Consider the following 23525-nt stretch of genomic DNA (forward strand, 5'->3'; position numbering starts at 1 on the left):
GACATAAGCTAAACGTTGTCAGTTGTGTGTCAGACGCCTTATAAAAATGCATTTTTTTTTATTTAAACACCCTTTATACCAGGTTTTACGTCTTGATGGTAACACAGACATTGACTGCGCTACCACAAAAAAACTTTAAACACTGCTTAACTAGTGGTTAAAACAAAATTTGACAGATTTTGTAGGCGTTTGACAGCGCTAAACACCTGTTAAATACTGTCTAAGTTTTTGTGGTAAGGCTCTGACTTTCCATTTCCGTTTTCAACACTCCTTTGCCAAATCGTACAAAAACTCCTCTGACCTATTACCTCCCACACTGTCCATCACACAAACTTGTTCTTCACATGTGGCGCCCGTCGCCTCTTGAAGTTGCCCATGCTACTCAGTATCTTTGTTAACAAATCAATTAAACATTGGCTAAAACAATAGACAGTACTTAACATAAAACTAGACAATCATGCTAAACGCTGCCACTGTCAAAAGCCAAAATTAGAAATCTATAAAATTTTCAAATTTTGATTTAAACACACTTTAAACAAGGTTTAACTTTTTGATAATAACACAGATATTTACTTATCATTTCCGTTTTCCACACTCATCTGCCATATCGTACTTAAAATCAAAATTACCGTGTAAGTGTCCATCACACGAACTTGTTCTTCACATGCGGCGCCCGTCGCCTCTTGAAGTTGCCCATGCTCCTCAGTATCTGTGTGTTCTCGTCCTCCAGCTCCCTGTCAGCGCCGGACACTCCGGGGATCTGGCTCCACAGCTTCAGCTTGCCCGGCAGGTAGATCAGGCCTAGTAGGGTTATTACTGGAAGAGGGGTTGGAATTGTTAGTATTGGTCTTCTATGTTTTCTATTGTGCGATATCTATGTACCTATGTGTATAATGTATAATGTACGCGAAAGATTGCATGGTATACAGGCTGTTCGAAAAGTGGTATCTTTGGGCTTATTATACCAGTTTGGCAACATCCTGTACGTTGGTAGCGATTCTATAGACATTAAAAGTTAAAATTTCAAAATCAAGCTTTTACGTTTTGACATTGTTAAATTTAAATTAAAAAAATCGATGAATTAAATTAATTTTAAGGTAGGTTGTTTACATTACTACCATTTTCTAGTGCATTTTTTTTTCTTCTTTCAGAAATCATTGGTTGCATTAACTTACTTAGAACTTCCTAAGATTATTAATACAGTACTCACTATTGAGCACACACGGAAACACCACGTAGAAGGTGAGCGCGGTGGAGCGGTAGTAGAACGCCTCGGAGCAGTATAGTACAATGCTCAGCGTCAGCGACCAGTAGCCCAGCGACACCACACTGGGGGGTGGGTATGAAGTGTTTGTTAATAAATAAAAAGTAAGTATGTTTTTAGATTAGTAAAAAAATAATATAAGTAGTTTAATTTAGTATATTTATAGCTTCAATTCAATATAATCAACAAGTACAAGTTAAGAGCAGAGAAACTTGACCCCCCTCTGAAACATTGTTATTGTTACTATGAGATGGGGGTCAGGTTTTTCTGCACATGACCATACTAGCTGGGAATAACCATTTTTTTTTTGTTAATACTATTAGCATCTACAAATGCATAACTTAATGCTGTAATTAGATCTAACTAGTGTCTACAAGTTCATTTGATTTCTAGGTACTAGGTATTATTAGGACAAAGGTTTTAAAAGTTGGAATTATCATGAGGAAGCAGTAGATTTACCTAGTTTTGTGAAAAACACTTAAAACAGAAGTTACTAGTTAATATTCTGTGACAGAGGTATATTTTTTGGCAGTGCAGCCATGTTCATAAAACGCTTCTGGAAGGTACATCATCATCATCATCAGCCAATAATCATCCACTGCTGGACATAGGCCTCTCCCAAGGAGCGCCACAACACTCGGTCCTCGGCCTTCCTCATCCAACCACTACCCGCCACCCGCCTAAGGTCGTCAGTCCAGCGGGCAGGAGGGCGTCCCACGCTGCGTTTGCCTGTTCGTGGTCTCCACTCGAGAACTCGTCTACCCCAACAGTTATCCCTTCTGGAAGGTACAGTAGCACACTCACGGTCTATAGTGTATGTAGAGAGTGCAGTGGATCAGCGCCAGCGCCTTCAGCGTACAGTACATGCCGAGCATGCGGGTCATCGTGAAGTCTGAAATAGATAGCAGTTGACAGATATAAAAAAAATCAATATGATATAGGTATTTAAATGAAAAATGCATTAACAATCCTCCAGTAATAGCACTTTTTTACTAAGTATGTTTACATGATTTTGTTGTGGTATTTGACAGTGCTAAACTCTGTTTTATGTGCCTAGTTTTAGAGGTAAGACTGTATAAGTATACAGTGATATTACTCTAACAGATCCATAGATTATTAGTCCAATTAGCCCCACTTGCACAAACATATTAAATCTAGATTTAGTGTTAAATCTCGATTTAGTGTAAAATTTTATATGGATTGACATTTCTTAAATCGAGATTTGACACTAAATCTAGATTTAAATGTTTCTGCAAGTGGCCCTTAATTACATATATTAAAATTATTGTGTAGAGAAACACAAAACAATTGAGAGTCTAGCAGAAAAGCTTTGAAAGTTTGTAAAATTATGACTGAAAGTCGTCCCAATCTATTTTAAGAAGCAATTTAAATAAAACAAAACACTTACCATCTAAGCTATCGCTGTCGGCGTGCGTCAAAAACGATCTAGCCTCGATATACGACCGGCCGGCCGTCCCCAAATCCATAAAAGCGACAAATGCTATCCACCCTCGGAAAGCGTACAAAACTTTGTTTTGCACAGCCATAATTACTCACAACTTCAACTAAACTGGCCTATAAATCGACCCGGCACATCACACAGCTAATACACGGTCTAAATTTAGTGATAGAATGTAAAAAAACATTACAAATAGTACTTCGAAGATTTCACAGAAGGTTTTGTTAGCATAATTGAATTAGTGTGTGTGTTTTCTGTTTGGGTCCGACGCGCCGTGGTCACCGAAGCATGGCACTGCGGTATTTTACCTGCATTCAGTTTGTTTTACATAAAAATGTAGGGAATTTTCGCATATTTATTTTCGTTTCACAGCGCAGGTGCCGACGAGCTTTAGAGCTTTTGAGGTAAATGTCAAAATGACAGATGTTTTGACGTTTGGAAAAGAAGCTTTCGTTTTCAAACGTGCTATTGGCGGAAATTCGAACACTATGATTTTACTTTCACCCATGGAAGTAATAAGTACTTTTTCACCGCGATTCTTTCTGTTCTATGGGAGATTTTCCAGTAGTTCCAAAATCGACCAATAGATGGCATTCGGCCTGTCGTTTTTAGTAGTGAGCTACATTCTTCTGAGGAAACGGAGATGACAAATGTCACAGACCTACTACAAAACAAATGTTATGTCATTCGGTTTCTCTTGTAGCTACGCGAATGTCTCCGGTGCTGTGTTTTGTGATAATTTCGACGACTCTGGCTATTCTTTTGGACTTTTGTGACTTCTATACCCGACCGACCTTTGCACTCCCCCTGGACCCTTGCTTGCCATTACGATTTACCCCTGCCTGTACTCCGGACCTTGAAACAATCATGGGAAAAGACTATGGATCATGGTCAACTGTACGCCTGAAGGACGAGCTGCGAAAACGCAAAGCATTTTCCTTGATTTACCTATAAAATAAAATGCCTCAGGTTTAGTTAAAGATAATAATTATTAAAAAGTTTGTTTTAATTACCTACCTACTGAATGAGCAAGAATAAGTAAGTAGTATTACCTAAGAGGTAGTCTGATGGTTTGAAGTGGCCGGGGCATATTCTTGAATGCTTTTTTATGTTTAATCCAGGCTTTAATTCTTTTAATGCTTCCATCCATTTTGCCCGTCTTGTTTCGTTTTGTGGAATTTTGTGCACCCCCCTTTCTCTACAGTAAGCTACAATACAACACGACGACATATCTACTATAAATGCTATTCAGAGAGTCGGAAAACTTTAGTTTTGTGGTGTGGGTAGAGAAAACTAAGTACCCACCTACTAATGTCTGCTCTACCATAGAGAAATCATTACTTCCAACGTGCCTCAGAATAATTATGATACTTACACACGGCGGTCGCGCCTCGGACATGGACAGAGGATGCAGAAGATCTCAACTAGTTCACACTTAATATTATGTATAACTACATATAACAGCAATTTATTATTATTAGTTTGCACGTTCTCAACAAATACCAGTTATATTATGCTACGAAATCATTTGTATTTGGCAATATTTGCCTAATAGGCAACTTGTAGGCAAACTATTTAATCATAGTATTATTCTGTGGAATAAACATGGATTTTTGTATTGGCTGAAAGGACTCGAATCCATGCCGGCTATAAAAAAATATGCAGTCCTGTTCAGTATGAAGATTTACTAGCGCCATCTATTGTCGGGTTTTGTCTATGGACGTTGTCTATGGTTGAAAACCTCCCAAAAAATTATCGTTAACTTAAAATAGTAGTACCTACTTGCATTACATAAGACATAATAAAGAAACAAGCTAAAGGTGCTAATCGTTGTTGCGCTTGATAACAAGTAGCAACCCTGAAGACGTAACAAAAATAGGCAAAATAGGGACAAGTAAAAATTCAGAACCCGAATGTTGCTGTTTTATTTTCACGATTTCAGAGTTAACTATATCCACCGTGCAAATCGCTCAGTATGATGGGTACATTCATTTACCAACGGGAAGTTCACTAATAAAATTCCACCCTTCTTAAAATCAACGACAGTAAAGTGTTGTCAGGTAAAACTAAAAAAATGCTTATAAAAAAATATATGCGGAAAATATTAAAGCTTTATTTTTTTCTAGGACTACTTAGGGCGAATTCGTCCAAACATCACCTTACACGAGAATAACTATACCGGAATAAAATTTATACGCGAGTAAATATCTGGGATAAGTACATTTGCATTCTACCAAGTTATACCATGTTTAATTGAATGAACGAGGAACGAAACTGTAGGGCAACTAAAATAAAAATGGATGCGTTTTCAAAGCATGCAATAGAAATGACATCCCAACTTAGATTGAATGGATTATAATAGTATGAAATTGTTTATGATTTAATTTTTTAGTCGCTGTTGTTATTCTGAGAATTTGCCTTTTGTTTATGTTTTGACAGATGTGTTTATATGTCATAATATGGCGGTTTTCTAATCAGCTGATGTGCCGCCGCCATTACAAAATTACTCTCGGATAAGCTCGTTACACGGTCAATTTTGGGGGTATAACTTTTTATTCTTGGGATAAGCTACTTATCTTGGTTTCAGGTTTGGTAGAATGCAAAATCTGCTTACTCGCGAGTAACTGGTAGTTTACTCTCGAGTAAAAAGTTACTCGACGTTGGTCGAATCTGCCCTTAATATGCAAATATTATATGTCATCCAAGATTTCCTGACTAAAGTTTAAGATTTCATAAATAAAATTATAAAATTAAATTTAATCTCTCTTAAATTCAGCATAGTCTATATAACCATCATTGTTTGTATCCCTACGCTTCAGCATTTCCTCCACCAACACTTCCAAGTCAACATCTCTGTAGACAGTCCCCGTGGCTTCGGTATCTAAAATAAATATTAAATCAAAGTTTTAGTTTGACAAAGGAGTCGTGGTCATTTTTACCCTCTATGAGGTCTCAAAATACTATTTTGTTTTCGTTAGGAATGGGCAGTCTTGCAAAAATAAGCAAAATAGAAGACGTTCCTATCGTTTGTTCATTTGACCACGACTCTCTACAAATTTCATCTAAGTACCTACCTAAGCATAGAAGTAGAAAATTCCAATTCCATGTACCTAAGTATATTTTAGTTATACTTAAGTCATAACAGCAACATCACATACCAGCATACAGGTTAGTTTAGTAAACCCATTTAACCACAGTGAAATCACAATCACAACACGAATATTTTAGATCGTTAATGGTACCTACTAATGTGTATCCTAAGAAGTTAAGTAGGTATAATGAGTAATCATGCGTCGAAATACTGTTTTCTTATTGTATAAATGAAGAATATTCATTTAACTATTAAGTACGGTCAGGTGCAGAGAAACCTGACCCCCCTACTATAGTAACAATGCTTCTGAGATGGGTCAGGTTTTTCTGCCCCTTACTGTACCTACCATTGACTTATATATTACTAGCGTAAGGAAGGACAAGCCCAACCGCTCTAGAAAATAACACCGTCGCGTTGGCCCTAAAATCTCATACTTAAATCTGTCATAATTTGTATGAACTAGGGCCAACGCGCAGGTGCCATTTTCTTTTGACAAAACGTACTGACGGGCGTATCCTTGCTTTTGAAATCATTGTTACCTACCCACTAGATTTGAGTGATTGCCCTAAACTCCGTGTAATCTATGAAGCCGTCGTTATTCCTATCGGCTTGTTTAAGCGATCCTTCAATCATTTCCTCTAAGTCTTTATCTTCATAGACAGTTGTAGCCTCATGATTCTCACCGCCAGGACCTGGCAAACAAACATTTTGAGTGGTAGAAACATGATAGCAAAATAATTATGTTAATAATACCTATAGCTTCCATCCAAAGGTTGTCTAGTAGAGATTGCTTTAACCAAGGCGTCTTTATGTACCTACTGATTTTATAAGTTGATACCTATGTTTTTTTTGTTTGCTTTATTTCCTTTTGGTGCTAATTAAGAGTGTAGTATTGTATTGTACCTACATCACCCAGTTTTCATACAAACATTGGAGCATACGACATGATTGATCACCCAGTATTGAAGCACATGAGGAACACTTTTTTAGTCACGACACGGCACAACAAACACTAAGTAAACATACATACTTTTAGTAACCCAGAGCACTTTTGCAACAAATACTTGTCCTCCGGTGTAGGTATTTGACGTAGGTAGATAGGTATATACTTAAACATTTCCCCTATATCAACCAAACATATTCCAGCAGTCCATTGTTACACATCTTGTTTAGATCTAAATAGAGATTACCATACAAAATGCATTTCAAATGACGTAATTTAAAAGACATAAGATAAGTAATGTTAAAACATTGTATATTTTACAAAAAAATGCACGATAAGTGTTTTTAACCGATACTTATTGTGGTGGTTTTGATGCGTCCACTTTAGCTTCAGTTGCTTTGTTAGCTTTGTAGTTACTGTAGGTGAACTCGTAATAGTCGACATAACCATCGTTGTTTACGTCCGTATGAACCAATGCATACTCCATCAAATCTTCCAGTTGCTTGTCTGTGTAATCCGCGTGATCTTTGTCGTGTTTTCCTGAAAAACACATATTATTTTCTTCATTTCACCTCATCTTATTGCATAAAATATGACATACCTACGTAATATCCCTTACTTACCCGATTATGTGCTAATATAGTTTAATGTGGCAACATAATTTCACAAAGTGGTAATGATTTCCTGTTATGTAATAATTTGACAGGATAGCCTTAAAATAATTATACCGAATTTTATCCTGTGAAGTGTGTTAAGTTAAGTACTCTATATTGCATCTACACTATATTTTGTCTGTATTGAATGTATACTCTGTAATCGCATTTACTTCAATATTTACTCACTATTAAACATGTACTCATTCGAGCCGGTCGTTTCCTTTCGAACCTGAGCCCATCACATGGCGATCCTGCCAGTGCCAGTCCTAATATGGCTGGTCTGGAGATCAAGTTGCGGTCGCGCGCGTGCAAAGACTAAAGTGCAATACCGGTGAAATAATTCCACGTTATAATTATACAGGCTGAGTGTGTCAATATGTGTAACTCAAAAGTGACCCCGAGGGACCCTTCCAGTGACATGGACATTATAACACAACTGGGATACTCAAACACATATAATAAAAATGCGCACCCCTTACAAGGACATATATGAACAATTTAATTTACTGTGTATGGGCTATTGTTATTTATTGGGTCTCGTCCTGCTCTACAAAATTATAACAAAAGTGAACGAGTATATGCTGCAACGAGTCGAGCACATGATGACCATCCAGCAACTTCGAGAGTTCCCGCGAGTAGCTACGAGCATGGAGCTGGCGAGGCTTCCCCCGCCGCCGCCCTACGCCGCGCCCGCCCCGAGGACCACCACCACCCCAGTGTGATGAGGAAAGTTAAAATCAAGCAAGAACTGTATGTATGAACTTTAATTATTCGCATGTGTTAGGAATGATCCTTAAAGATTTAAAAGTGATTTAATTATATTATTGTCATGTGTATCAGTGAGGAATAAGCCTAAGAGTTAAAAGTGGGACTGATAAGAAATAATTTTCTATAATTTTATTTAGCGTATATTTTTAATGACATTTATTTGATTTATTAATCGTTATTTACTGTATTAATCGTCTAATATTATGGAAAAATGTTTAGATTCAATTTATAATGAATTAATCGAAATAAGAAAATATTTAATTAAACAAGGACAAAAAAGATTTAAAGGTGCTATTGCAGAAAATAAACTAAGTGAAGCGAATGAAAAATTATTAGATGCTCATGAAATTTATAAAAATATTTTGAGTTCGTCAAGTGAGGACGAAATATGTGCTATAACTGTAATTTACAATAAAATAAGGAGTTTATGTTTAGAAATTAACGATCTATGTTCTAAGAGGGAATCGTGTAGTTTAAGCATTAACTCAACAATCATGGAGAACTTTGATTTAAGAACGGCTAGTTCGTTAATTCCTGTTATGGACGGTAGTGACGACACTACAATAAAGTTAGTAGAAAGTGTAGAACTATATGAGACCATGTTAAAGGAAGATCATAAAAAGTTATTGATTTCTTTTATCTTGAAAACGCGTCTTACAAAAAACGGAAAATTAAAATTGAAATCCGAGTACCAAACTGTTAAGGATTTAATCAGTGACATCCATAAATACCTAATTACCAAAAAATCCAGCACGTCATTATTGACGCAACTTAATAACATTACGCAAAATAATTTGACGCTACAGCAATATGCTTCGAAAATAGAAGAGATGTTCGTAGACTTGACTATTTCTCAAGCTGACAACAACCCAAACAGCTATGAAATTTTACGCCCAATTAACGAAAAGTTGGCCATTAAAAGGTTCGCAGACGGACTTCGAAACAGGCGTTTAGGAACCATTATTACAGCTCGAAATTACGAGAGCCTTCGCGAGGCGATACGAGCCGCCGAGGACGAGGAGCTGGCGCAGCCGCCCGCCCCGCCTCAGCACGTCATGGCCAGCACCAGAGGTAGGTCTAATTATAATACCTTTTACAGGGGCAGAACATCGAATTATAGAGGATACCACGGAAATGGAAGCCGCGAATTTTTTCCGCGAAGTCGGGGTATTTTTTCTCCGAATCGTGGAAATTACCATGCCGATGGCAACAATTTTTCTAATCGGGGAAATAGGCGAAATTTCCATTATCATAATAATAACTATAACAGCAACCGTGGCAGAGGCTATCCCCGTCATCAAAACATGTATCCGGTGATAAATGAAGACGAAGCGTCGTCACCATCAACTTCTTCAACTGTACCGCAAAATAACGAACATCAGTTTTTTCGTGCCTAAAGATATTATTCTAAGTTGTAGTAATAATGTTCGGTATGTACTCATGTCGGTTAATGAAAACAAACATTCTTGGTTATTGGATACCGGCGCCTCGCTCTCCGTCATACGAAGCGACTTATTATCTAGAAGCGCTACCATTTATAGAGATGAAACAACAATTAAAGGAATCGGTGGACAAGTAAAGACAACTGGGTATGTTTATTTAAACATATCGCCAGATAATCATAACATTATGCGCCATAAATTTTATGTGTTTGATACCTTACCATGTTCGGCCGACGGAATTCTAGGACTTGACTTTTTAGACAAGTACCGTTCGAAAATTAATTTAGATACGAATTACTTACAGATGTACTGTAATGATAATGAACTTTATGTACCTCTGTACTATACAAATAAATTGTATATGAATAAAAATAACTTTTTGATCATACCTGCGAGAAGTGAGTCAATTCATTACATCGAGATAGATAAAAGTATGACAGATGACTGTGTGGTTTGCGCGAGAGAGCTAGAGAAAGACGTATTCTTAGCTAGTACCATAGTAAAGCCAAATAAGGGTATCATACCTATTCAAATACTTAATACTTCGGACAAAGACATTACTATACGTACTTTTCAACCAGAAATACACGAATTTAGTAAATATGACGTTTGTACGTTTAAAAGGTGTGAATCCAAATTGAACCGGAAATCAAAATTATTAAATTTACTTAAATTAGATCATCTAAATACGGAAGAAAAAGAATCTTTATTACCTATTTTTGAAAAATATTCGGATATCTTCTATTTACCTGGTGATAAACTTACTACTACCAATGTTTATCAACAAAAAATACATTTGAAACCAAACACAAGTCCAGTATATGTTAAACCATACCGTTTACCTCATGCTCTGAAACCAGAAATTAAGAAAAATATAGAAAAAATGATAGCAGATGATATAATTGAAGAATGTCAAAGTGAATGGTCGTCACCCATTTTATTAGTACCAAAGAAAAACGAGGAAGGTACCGATAAACAATGGCGTCTTGTAGTAGATTTTCGTAAAGTAAATGATACCATTTTGGATGATAAATTTCCACTTCCAAATATAATTGACATATTAGATTCACTTTCAAACTCAATTTACTTTAGCCACTGTGACCTCCAACAGGCGTATTACCAAGTTTCTTTAAGCCCAGACTCTAGAAAGGTAACTGCGTTCACAACTGACACAGGACAGTACCAGATGAAGCGTCTACCAATGGGTATGAAGACAAGCCCGAGTGCTTTCTCTAGAGCGATGACAGTAGCTCTATCAGGATTGACGTACGAAAAATGTCTTGTATACTTGGATGACCTTGTAGTTTTCGGCAGAAATTTAGAAACACATAACCGAAATTTATTTGATGTTTTTGAAAGATTACGTAAGGTCAATTTAAAATTAAACCCAAGCAAATGCCAATTTCTCAAAAAAGAAGTTTTATATTTAGGACACGTGGTTTCCGCAGAAGGTGTTAAACCGGATCCCCAAAAAATTAGTGTTTTAAAAGATTATCCCACTCCAAAATGTACTGACGACGTAAAAAGGTTCGTCGCATTTTGTAATTATTATAGAAAATTCATACCATCATTCTCAGAAACAGCCATGCCTTTAAACAAATTAACTAGAAAAGATGAACGTTTTGTTTGGTCTGAACAGTGCGAACAAGCATTTCAAAAATTAAAAACAGCATTAACAACCCCACCAGTTCTACAATATCCTAACTTTAATGATAACCATGAATTTATCTTACAAACTGACGCATCAGGAGTAGCGGTAGCAGCAGTATTATGTAATAGTGATTTAAGACCAGTAGCATATGCTAGCAGACCACTCAACCAAGCTGAAAGAAATTACCCTACCATACAAAAAGAATTAGTAGCAATAGTATGGGGTATTAAATATTTTAGACCTTATTTATACGGTCGAAAATTTACAGTTAAGACAGACCACAGACCACTCGTATATTTATTCGGAATGAAAGATCCTTCGTCCAGACTTCTAAAATTTAGACTAGCATTAGAGGAATACGATTTTAAGATTGAATATGTGAAAGGGAAAGATAATGCAGTCGCGGATGCATTATCAAGAATGGATATGACGATGAATGATTTGAAGAGTATGAATGAGAAAATTATGACTGTAATGACTAGGGCCCAGAGTAAAAAGATGCAAGATGCAAATAAACAAACGGATTCGACACAAAATGCACGTACAGAACATCGGACTGATCACCCGAGAGTTGTGGAAATGCTAAATAAACCTGATTTTACAACTGAAATGATGTTAATAGAAGAAAAAGAATTACAAGAGTATAGAAAACATAATTTAATAACTGCCGAGGCAGAATGTTTTGCTCTTAATGAAAGTCGACGAATTTTATACATTAATCTTAGTTTCAAGGCACTCTACACGCGAGCCGTTTTTGTGCAGAAATTAAAGAAATTTTGTAATGAAAGAAATATAAAAGAAATATATATAATAAAAGATAAAGAAAACGCGTTATTTATAAAAAATATTAATGATGAAATACAAAGATTAAAAGTGTGGTCCGGACCCCGCATTTGCATATTAAAAGGTGTTAAAAGAATAGATAATGAAGAAGAAAAAGCTTTGATTTTACATGATTTTCATTTACTGCCCACTAGTGGACACGCTGGTGTGCGCAGAATGGTGAATACTATTAAGCGTAGATTTTATTGGCCTTCTTTAGAAAAAGATATTCGAGAGCTCATAAGAAAATGTGACAAGTGTCAAAAGATGAAATATTCTAAACATATAAAGGAACCAATGGTTATTACCACTACATCTACTTATGCTTTCGAGAAGATATTTCTAGATATAGTAGGACCTATTGAAGATGATTATAGCGGTTATAAGTATATACTTACAATACAATGTGAGTTATCGAAATTTATCGAGGCATATCCTCTTAAAAATAAAGAAAGTGAGACAGTTGCTAGAAATTTAGTCAACAACTTCATTCTTCGGTATAGTATTCCAAAAATCATCGCTACAGACCGTGGATCTGAATTTATGTCTTCTGTAATGACAGATGTTTGCAAGTTATTAGAAATCGATAAACTAAACTCAACATCTTATCATCATCAATCCATTGGAGCTCTTGAGAACACACATAAAAACTTAGGTGCGTTTTTAAGAATCCAATGTGATGGACATCCGGAAACTTGGTCTCATTGGTTACCATTTTGGTGTTATACATACAATAACACAGTACATAGTGCAACAAAATACACTCCATTCGAATTAGTTTTTGGCAGAACCTCAAATTTACCTAAAATAACAGAAGAAGATGTACAACCTTTATATAACCCTGATTACTATCCTTTTGAACTCAGATATCGCTTACAAGTAGCACATAGTGATGCTCGTAATAATGTATTAAAAAGTAAAAATGAAAGAAAAAATGTTTACGATAAATCTGTTAACCCTGTTACTTACGCTAAAGACGATTTGATATTAGTTCGAAATGAAACAGCTAATAAACTGGATTGTTTGTATGATGGACCATATGTAGTTATAGAAGACATAGAACCAAATGTTAAAATACTTAAGAATAACAAAATTGACATTATACATAAGAATAGAACTAAGCCATTTATTCAATAATTAAAACTTTTAAATACGTATTAGATTTAAAAAAATATATATAATGTATTATTTTTTTTTCTTTTTTCACCCCCGGAGGTGAAGTGTGTTAAGTTAAGTACTCTATATTGCATCTACACTATATTTTGTCTGTATTGAATGTATACTCTGTAATCGCATTTACTTCAATATTTACTCACTATTAAACATGTACTCATTCGAGCCGGTCGTTTCCTTTCGAACCTGAGCCCATCACACCTGCTTGTCATAAGTCGTCAGGATTTTGTATGGATTGCACATAATTATAATCATATTTCTAACACCAAAATCAAAGATTTTTATAAAACAAACCGCACTAAACAGTATAATGGTAGTGATTGTAAAGTAACAAAATTATAGGCATTTAAAAAAATCGAAAAATGATCAGTAATATAGATTAGTGATAAGAGCGCATATACTACTTAATATAAAATTTAGTGCCTTCAGAATTGACCCAAACCTTTTACAATATTGATGTTTTCGTTAAGTAATTAAAAAATAAAAAAAACTCTAAAAAAGAAAGTTAACGTTTTTGATAGTAATTTTATTTTTTTCAACTTTGTGGAGGTCATATCTTTAAAACACACAACCTTTAATCAAAATATACAAAAAAAACTTATTTATCGACAGCAGCCAGTTTCAGAAATTAAATTCAAACAAACACACGGTTTAAAACTTAGATCGCGGTTGTAGAGTCCTAAGTAATCATAGCACTTATAGTACTGACCTAAGTTTACAAAATAGACTAAGTAACAAGACAAAGTAAATATAAATTCAAACATTCGAGTTTTAAATCTTAATAAACTAAATTCTAATAATATAAATTAAAACAGTGGAGAATTGGACGAAATTTTATACAACAATGGAAAGTTTCCTCACAGTCCATTAAAAAAAAAGTTTTAAACTGATTCCTAAAACAATGATAATAAAATAAAAATAATTTGAGTCCGAATCAAAAATTTACAATGTTTTTTTAACTCCTTTTTTATGAAAAAATAATTTCATGATAATACGATATTGACAAGATATTGACGACAAACTTGCATTGTAAGACGATAGATTCACAAAAGTACCTACTCTGTCTACATATTTCTTCACTTTTTACATGGTAAGATGAATATTTTTTTCGAGCGAGCGCGATAATATTTTCGACTCTTTCTTGTGCTCTCTTGTTAATGTTAAATATTGTTTGTGTGTATAAATTGGAAGCACTAATAACACCTAAGCTATTTTGAGCTGACTGTTCATTTCATTATGTCCCATGATACATGTATTTAGAAAAGTAAGTACTTATATAACAATTTTATTTAGAAGTGATTGATATCAACATTATACATAGGACAAAATGACGTGATAAAATAATACAATATTTAGCATTTCCGGTTCAGGAATGTTTTAAAGATACTTTTTTTACCGAGCACATAATAATAATTAGGTTCACTTCATTATATCGCATTCCACGGGGAAAGACAACTGATACAAACAAAAACTATCCTTATTCGAATTTAATGAGGGTTCTGTCAGATGTCTTTCCCTGTGGAATGGGATATAGTCAGGTATACAAACAGAAATGCCCATTTCTAACAGTGGTATCAACTATACACGCCACATCTGCCGTATCTTTACATTATCTTTCAGCGTTGCTGTTTAGATTCAACTGATTTTGAAAATGACGTAATTTAAATTCATTTAACAGGTTCAGCAGTAAATAGTGGGCAGGTTTTTTTTTGCCTATTTACTATTTTATGAGTGGATACTTGTTGATATCAAACAGCTAGTAGTATGTACATAATCAGTATAATCAGTGTACGTATCTTTCTCAGTCTTACTTTCATCTTTTCATATGAAAATGATATACAGATTGAGAGAAAACGATACAAATAGTCGCTGTTAGAATCAATTTCAGTAAAAAAATATGTAATCTCATCAGTTATGCTTATGAGTTGGATACTTGGGTAATGTCAGTATATAACACATTTGGCACAAAAGTACTTTTTATAAATAAATATATAGGTACCACTACCAGCTAAATCACTGTTCAAAAATATATCTGGGTATTACTCAATAATGAAAGTACACAAATAAGTAAACAAGTAATATTATGAATTTACTTAAATACTTACAATAATTTAAATGTTATAAGATGCAAGGGAAAGTTACCCACAAATAGGGAAACATCTAGATAACGGCAACACTATGCCGCCATTTCATTGGGAAATACATAATTAAATTACCCAAGTCCTGTTTAGAAACCAAACCGTACCAAAGACTAACGTAGCAGCCCCCGTATTTTGTAACTTTTTGAGAGTTAGCAACCGGTGATAATTGGTATCAACTTAGAGATTTATTACCGAAAACACCAAAAATCTTAGTGAAAGAAATATGCAAGAAGCCTACCAATATATTATCCTTACATTCAACATAAACGTTTGTGAAATCAGATAAGTCAGTAAAAAGTTATTAATGAATAATGCTCTAAGTTGTCAGCCATTTTATACCAACCAACCCCACTCGAAGTTACATAATACGGGGGCTGTAGTTTCTTTCCACTTTTAAAGCTTTGCTATAAGAAGATGGTGGTTTTTAGTTCGTATGGTCATTTAGTTACCAAGTTTTTTATAAACGTTACTGCTGTGGTTTCCTGGCGTTATCCGCCTGAATCTGGGCAGTTCTCTGCTGCGCCCTCATAAATTCTGGATAATCTATGTAACCATCTAGATTGTTATCATCCTGTTTCATAATGGGGTCTATTAAAGTAACTAATTCTTCGTCTGTGAATATTTTTTCTCCGCTCGGTGGAGCTCCCTCGTGTTGATGCCCGTGATCCTTGTTCTGAGATTCCTCTATGGTTTTTTAAAAGTATAAAGCAATATGGCGGCGTTTCCGGACGGACGGGCACATAGAAAGAAACAAACACAGGATGAGTTGACGGACAAATGAACCCATGAGGAGTTAATGGTTTTCATTTTAAAATGTATGTATGTTTACATTCAGAAAATACTCTACCTTTACACAACTTTACCATAACCATAGATTTTCTCTCCATACTTTCAAACCACCACCATTTTGTTTAATTTAAACCATAGACAATATCCATTACCAAACTCATCCAATTTAATTTAATTTTTCTCATTACATATATATTTTTATCATACACATTAGTGACATATTTAAATTAATTAACACACGATAAGATATAAAATAGTTTGTTAACTCAATATTATTTATATAATTTTATATTTACGAAGAAAATTCAAACATTGGTTCAATTTCCAAAACATTCATTTATTAGGTTTTTTGCTAAGTTTAGAAAAAAATCTTTTTCGTTTTTTTTTTTTTTTATTCATCAATAGATCTATTTTTATATCAATAATTTTCTTAGTATCTAGGTACCTAAGTAATTTTTGTTTCATTTCATTTTTAAAATGGCTACAGTAGTACCTAATTAGAACCAAATTTTTTTTTCTTTAAATTCTATTTGTTTTAGGTATTTTATTATTTTATTTATAAAAAAATCTTAATTTAAACAATACAAACGGTAAAACATAAGAAATCAGTCTTGTTGCATTGTTTTTTTACATACAGAACAGTCTTTTACATTTATAATTATTTGACGCCCAGCCTTGGCTTTTGATACAAAGTTTTTTTCCTACATTCGAAAAGCTAGGTTCAGGTACGATAAACTCGTAACAGCGTTGTAGTTATAACTGGTGAAACCGGTATATAAAATATGTAAGTATTTTGCAATAATAAAAAGAATAAGATAATGAAGACATTAATAAAACAACGCTGAACACACGATACTGGCGGGATCGATAGTGTTATTGAGTGAAAATGTTCTGAGAACTTTCCCACAGTCTTTTTGTCTATGAGGTTCTACTACGAGTTTATCGCGTCTTTTAAAGCCCGGATACGTATATATTTTATAAATCTCTCCTCGATCTCCTAACATCTCTTTCCAGAGATCTGACAAACTCTGCGTAATCCATAAAGCCGTCCTTATTGAGATCGGTTTTTTCCAACATGGCGTCCACATTTTCAGCCAGTATTTCGTCTGTAAATACTCTCCCGTCGTCTGCTTCGTGCGTGTGCTCGTGCGTGTGGGTTTCGTCTATGGTTTGTTGTTTTTTTTATAACAAAATGGCGGCAGTTGCGGTCGGATATGGGGAAAAAATAGGAAGGTGAGGTGAGTAAGGGATCGGGTTGTTTTTGTAATTTTGGGGTGATGGTATAAATGAAAAACATTGACTCCTATATCAACTTAAATTAAATTAAAATCCCAATATTGACAACACAGTGGACAACCCAACTAATACAGTAACAATAACGTATAACCCCAATAAAACAATACACAGGGCATTATGCCAAGATAGATAAAGGAATAGACATGCAAGGTAAACTGTCTTTAATCGGAGGTAATGAAAAACTTCGCTAAAGGACAACAAATATCCAAATCTAATGTGTCGATTACACCTAACGAGCACAGTGGTGAGACAGTATCCTCGGCCAAAGAACGGCTAGCAAGTGACCGAGTGAGCGGCCAAGGACACTGACTCGCCACTGTACTCGTTAGGTGTAGGTAATCGACCCATAAGTAATCGTCAGTCTTTTAACATCCATGTTTTGTCTATGGTGGCTCAAATATGTTGATTACACTCCGTAAGTACTTATTACTTCCATGCTATACTTACCTCAAAGTTAGCACACTTTACCTTGTTTCTCTATGCCTATCAAATAAATTTTTAGTGCTAACGTAACGGAAATGAACGTTTAGGAGACTTATCGTAAATGTGATTATCCCTTTATGAATTAAAAGTTTGCTCAGCACTTTGCTTACAGACAGATACACACGACAAACATACAACACCTCTCTTAAAAAAGACAACAAAAACTCATAACCTTCATTATTCTGAGATATTTATACAACAAAAGCCTCTAAAACTCTGACTCCGTATTCTGAGCTTAACTTTGTTTTTTTTTTAATTTAAAGTTTAGAAACTCACCATGCCAGTGTATAAGCGACTTGATCAGCTCGCACCCGTCTAGCTTGTTATTTTTGTCGGCGTCGTGCATCTTGAAGTAGTGGAACTGCAGCTCTTGCTCCGACATCTTGGACGTGTCTATGGGCACCTCCATGTGCTCTTGGATGTGCCTGCGAGGTTGTGGTTTTATGAAAATGAAATAAAAATGAAAAGTATTTATTTGCATGATTAAGGGTACATAAAAGTTTTTGAAGTGTGATAATAAGCACGAGACCTTAATCTACCTGAAAGGTAAACAAATATTTATGCAGAAGTGACATAGTTAAGTTAAATAATAATATTTGTAACATGCACAATAACAATATACACAATATACGTTAGTAGAAAATTCAAACAATGTTAAATTTGACTTTGTTTTTTATATTTGTCTTGTAGGCCAAAAACTCTTTAACTGAATAAAAACATTCTTCAGCTAACCATTTATACAGGCGCGAACAGAACAAACCGTAGGGCAATGACACAAAATTCTCTGGGAGACATGTGCATATGTACAGGGTGTTTTACTGTTATATACAAGCAATGAAGTTCCTATTTCATATGGAACGGCAATGGCAAGTGGAACTATTTCATTGCAATGTAGTACATTTGCAACACCATGTAGGTATTTGTAAAAAAAAGGTTTGGCGGGCGACCTTTGCGCTTCAAGTTACACGAGTTTTGGAGTGAAGATCATGAGCAGACAAACGTAGCGTGGGACGCCCTACAGATCACTGGATCGCTGACCACCTGTAGGGACTGGATGAGGAAAGCTGTGCACAGAGTGTTGTGGTTTTCCTAGGGACAGAACTATCATGTCCATGATTATGAATGAATCATACTACCTGTTTATACAGGGTGTTGCAAATAAATAAATTGGCGGTATTCATGGAGTTATAGGCTGTTCAACTCACTCTCTTTCCTGTGCGATGTTTGCAGTGTTCAAAAGCTGCTCACCTGAAAAAAACAAATAATACAATTTGAATGACTGAATTTTTTTGAATTTTTTTTACAATTCCAATTTCCAGGATTTGCCTTGGGCCACTTTTACAGGATAACAGATCGAAATATCTACATTTTCTGGAGCGTTTCATTGCCATCCTGTAGATGACAAGTTTTTATAACACCTAATAATTACTTTATTTGTTGAACTTACCACCATGGCCCCCATGTTGCTGTTGAACCGGGACTTGTTGCTGTTGAATAGGGACCTGTTGTTGTTGAATTGGAACTTGTTGTTGAATCGGCACTTGTTGTTGTTGAATCGGGACTTGTTGATATTGTTGTTGTTGGTACTGCTGCTGCTGATATTGCTGTTGAGAAAATTGGGTGTTTGTTTACTGTTTTGGTAGGTGCATGGGAAGTTTGGGCAAAAGCAACAAAACAGTATGAAAATAGCTGCCAGTACATATATTATAGTTAGTGTGTAGTATATGAATGAATCTACATTTCCTTTTAACATGTACACTACAACCAATCTTATTTCTTATTCTCTCCATCCAAAGGTTGTCTGGCAGAGATCACTTTAGTGATAAGACCACCTTTTGTACCCTAATTAAGTTGCAATTTGTTATTCCTATGATTCTTTGTTGGTGTGCAAATAAAGCGTATTCTATTTATCTATCTTCATAAGTGGAAGAAGCCTTCTTGGAAGAGGTGGGCTAACAATACTGACGATAAAACCCAAAAACTAACTTTGGGATGCTTTCATCATTCATTATCATAAAGTTGCCAAATAGCATACACTCACAGGCAATGAAAAGGTTCCACTGAGAAAAACAACAAATTACTCCTAAACGGAAAAGGCTAGTTTAATGACGACTTCTGCAACATTGAAGTACATTTAATAAAGCATCAGGATATTACCAACTAAAAAAAGAAAAATTTGGTAAAAAATTCTATTTTTAAATATATGAAAAAATGGGGTTGTTTGGTGTTGGCTTTTTGTGATTGGACCTTGTCATTGCCCGTGCGTGAGTGTATAATGTTACCTGCTGTTGAGGGGGAGGTGGGGGCGGCGCATTTTGATAGTTGTTTGCCTGAAAATAAATATATGTTTCAGAGTTAAATATCTAGATTGGTCAGCCAACTTTTGTATTACAAGCTCATAATACTTATTGGTTATTAAAACAAGTTTTTAAGTACAACAATAATGTAAGCTATTAACAAATGAACTTGTCAGCATATTTGTAAGTGTGTCAGTGTTGGAAATGGTGATTAGTTAAATGAAACTTGCTTCACAGTTATGCAAGAAGGCATTATTTTGTAATTTAGAGAGTTGCTAAATATGTACCATATGGAATATTGTAAAGAAGATTTAAAATGTGATGTCTTCAACAATGTATGTTTTTTTTTTTTTTTTTTAAATATAAAAACACATTTTCGTAAAATTATGTCATGTCTTACAGTTAAAAGTAAATCTCCCTTCCATGTCTAAAATCATAATGATTCATTATTATTTATTTGTTCATAAGTCATACATTATTATCTACTCATCAAGGATTGCAAGAAGTAAACATAAACATGTGTTAGAAGTTATTTCTCATCTATCTTATTGGAATATAATATCAAGATCAATGGAAGGGATGCATTGTAACAGAGTCGTACTCTTGTCTCTTATACAGAATAGAGACAGTAGACTGTTAATCACACACTTAGGTAATATAATCCACTTTCTACCTGTGTTAGAAAAAGGACATTAAGAAAAATAAATTTATACAGGGTGTTGCAAAAAGGGTATACTAAGCCGAAACCAGCATGTGCAGCATGGTATATCTAAGCCCGAAACTGAAATCAGAATTAAAAAAATCGCGAAAAAAAATATTCATTCTCCATGGTGCACATGCTGGTTTTGGCTTAGTATACCCTTTTTGCAACACCCTGTATAGCTGCCTGACTACCTGAAAATATTTATTTGGAAATAAACAATACTCATTTAAAGGGTTTCTTTAAACAGGGTAATAAATGTACATACCTGATAGTTTTGCGGGGGAACCCCAGGGGCAACTTTCTGTTGATATTGTTGCGAAAATGTACATTGCAAAAATGCAGCTAATATCACGAAACGCAGCATTTTTATACCTGAAAAATCACTGGAGTTAAGGATACTATTACAGGTATATTTTACTAGTTTAATAAGACACTATGAAACGAAAAAAACAATGTTTAAAAACTTTCTAACTTAGCAGAGGTTATACCTCGAAAATGTCGGAATTAAAATTATTTCACCTGTGTAAAAGTTGTCGCTACGTGGACATTAAACAATAAGATAATGTGCTTATCGGATCGATTATTAGATATGGTATTAAAAGCGAGTTTTCCTAATTTCTGCTAACGTATCAAACCAGAAAACATACACGTCACTCGAGGTTATCTGTCATTTTGACGTTTGGTTGTTGTTGTGGCGTTTCGTTTCGTCTCCATCAAAAGCTTGTAGCGACAGACAATTATTATTCTGAGGTTCATAGTACACTTTGGTTTTAGAATCATTAACTATAGCTCGACAACTTCGTGCGCGACCCTCCTTGCGGGGTGACAGACGCGGAGGGGACGAGGTACCCAAGACGACAGCGGGTAGCGGGTGAGGTAGCGGGGAAGGACAACGCGTGCTATGCACGTCATTATTACGGCAGTCTCGGCCGAGCAGTCGAGACGGCCACATGTGTTGTAAAATCTGTCATAATCTGAGTTCGACGCACATGAGACCACTGATCCTGAGACCATTAGTCTTAAGATGAGTGTTGAGGCCGGAGCCTCCACAATCGTTGGAATATTTTTTTGCAGCAGTGGCTAGAACGCCGGGGTGTTCAGCATGATAGCTCTATGCGTACCGTACTGGTAGAATAAACTTTAATGGAATAGCAAATATAATCCTAAATATTAAGTCCATAATAATGGACCTTCAGAACTCCAGCGATGTACAACCTGCTGTAAGCAGGAAAAAAGTACAAGAAAACAACCCAGAAAGACCCTCGAACTCGAACTTTTTTCGCTTATAAACATATATATGTACTACATCAGAATATTGCTTCACTAATTAAAAAATCAGATTTATTAACTGTACATCTGCAAGAACTTTCCAACTCCAACAAAAAAGTTGATTTAATTTGTATAACCGAGCACTTTATGATTGAAGAAACGGAAGAATTTTTGAATATCCCAAACTTTAAACTCGCAACTAGTTATTCCCGTAAGAAAAAAAGAGGAGGTAGCTGTATATTAGTTAGAAAAGGTCATGACTATAAAGTCCTTACTGAAGTTAACTGTAGTTCTGTTCAAGGCATATTTGAGTGTTGTGCAATTGAACTGTTACAACACAAAATCATTATCATATGCTTGTACAGAACACCCACAAAAAATATAGCGAAATTGACTGAATTTTACGAAAAACTAGAAATTTTAATGTTAAAACTGACTAGGTCCAATAAAGAAAATCATAATGTGCGGCGATTTTAACATAGACATATTAAATAATGATAATCAATCTAAATATTTTGAAAATTTACTATTAAGATTTAATTTGAAACTAGAAATAAGAGAACCAACAAGACTCATCAGTAAAACATGCCTCGATAATTTTGCTCACAATGCCAATGGCTGTAATAGTGAAGTACTTAACTTTGGTCTATCTGATCATACTGCTCAACTTCTTAAATTTCCAGTCAAAAAGTCATTCACATTAAAATCCTGGTTCATTCAACGTCGTGACTACAGTGATGAAAATCTAATAAAATGGGAGATTTTCCAGTAGTTCCAAAATCGACCAATAGATGGCATTCGGCCTGTCGCTTTTAGTAGTGAGCTACATTCTTCTGAGGAAACGGAGATGACAAATGTCACAGACCTACTACAAAACAAATGTTATGTCATTCGGTTTCTCTTGTAGCTACGCGAATGTCTCCGGTGTTGTGTTTTGTGATAATTTCGACGACTCTGGCTATTCTTTTGGACTTTTGTGACTTCTATACCCGACCGACCTTTGCACTCCCCTGGACCCTTGCTTGCCATTACGATTTACCCCTGCATGTACTCCGGACCTTGAAACAATCATGGGAAAAAACTATGGATCATGGTCAACTGTACGCCTGAAGGACGAGCTGCGAAAACGCAAAGCAAAACTTTCTGGAAAGAAAGCAGTACTTGTCCAGAGACTTAAAGATTACGATAAGCTGTTTGGACCAGTTGTAACCCGGAAGTCGTATTCAAAATAAAAGTGCCGGAACCTGAAAGTTTCCGAGATATTACGAGTAACTCGGC

General features: G+C 35.2%; 2 protein-coding genes across 8 annotated transcripts; both read right to left on the reverse strand.

Moving 5' to 3' along the window:
- Nucleotides 1-479: 479 nt before the first annotated feature.
- Nucleotides 480-3261, reverse strand: LOC105398812. The gene is made up of 4 exons (XM_038116638.2): nt 2673-3261; nt 2069-2156; nt 1211-1329; nt 480-816 (listed from the first exon to the last, which is right to left on the reverse strand). The coding sequence occupies exons 1-4, from the start codon at nt 2809-2811 to the stop codon at nt 644-646; spliced, it is 519 nt and encodes a 172-aa protein (XP_037972566.2). The 5' UTR covers nt 2812-3261; the 3' UTR covers nt 480-643.
- Nucleotides 3262-5460: 2199 nt separating this feature from the next.
- Nucleotides 5461-21657, reverse strand: LOC105398813 (multiple coagulation factor deficiency protein 2 homolog). 7 transcript variants are annotated; one of them, XM_048623844.1, is made up of 8 exons: nt 21498-21655; nt 21244-21350; nt 20261-20308; nt 19426-19582; nt 19184-19226; nt 18253-18403; nt 17445-17450; nt 5461-5605 (listed from the first exon to the last, which is right to left on the reverse strand). In XM_048623844.1, the coding sequence occupies exons 2-8, from the start codon at nt 21340-21342 to the stop codon at nt 5480-5482; spliced, it is 630 nt and encodes a 209-aa protein (XP_048479801.1). In that variant the 5' UTR covers nt 21343-21350; nt 21498-21655; the 3' UTR covers nt 5461-5479. The 7 variants fall into 7 exon arrangements, with proteins under 7 accessions (XP_048479801.1, XP_048479800.1, XP_048479797.1 ...); XM_048623838.1 differs by lacking the exons at nt 5461-5605; nt 17445-17450 and adding exons at nt 14383-15532; nt 15788-16094 and having other exon boundaries at nt 18255-18403; nt 21498-21656; XM_048623839.1 differs by lacking the exons at nt 5461-5605; nt 17445-17450 and adding exons at nt 14383-15532; nt 15788-16094 and having other exon boundaries at nt 18255-18403; nt 21467-21623.
- Nucleotides 21658-23525: the final 1868 nt, after the last annotated feature.

This window comes from Plutella xylostella, chromosome 11, assembly GCF_932276165.1.
Source record: "Plutella xylostella chromosome 11, ilPluXylo3.1, whole genome shotgun sequence".
In the NCBI taxonomy this organism is placed as follows: Eukaryota; Metazoa; Arthropoda; class Insecta; order Lepidoptera; family Plutellidae; genus Plutella; species Plutella xylostella.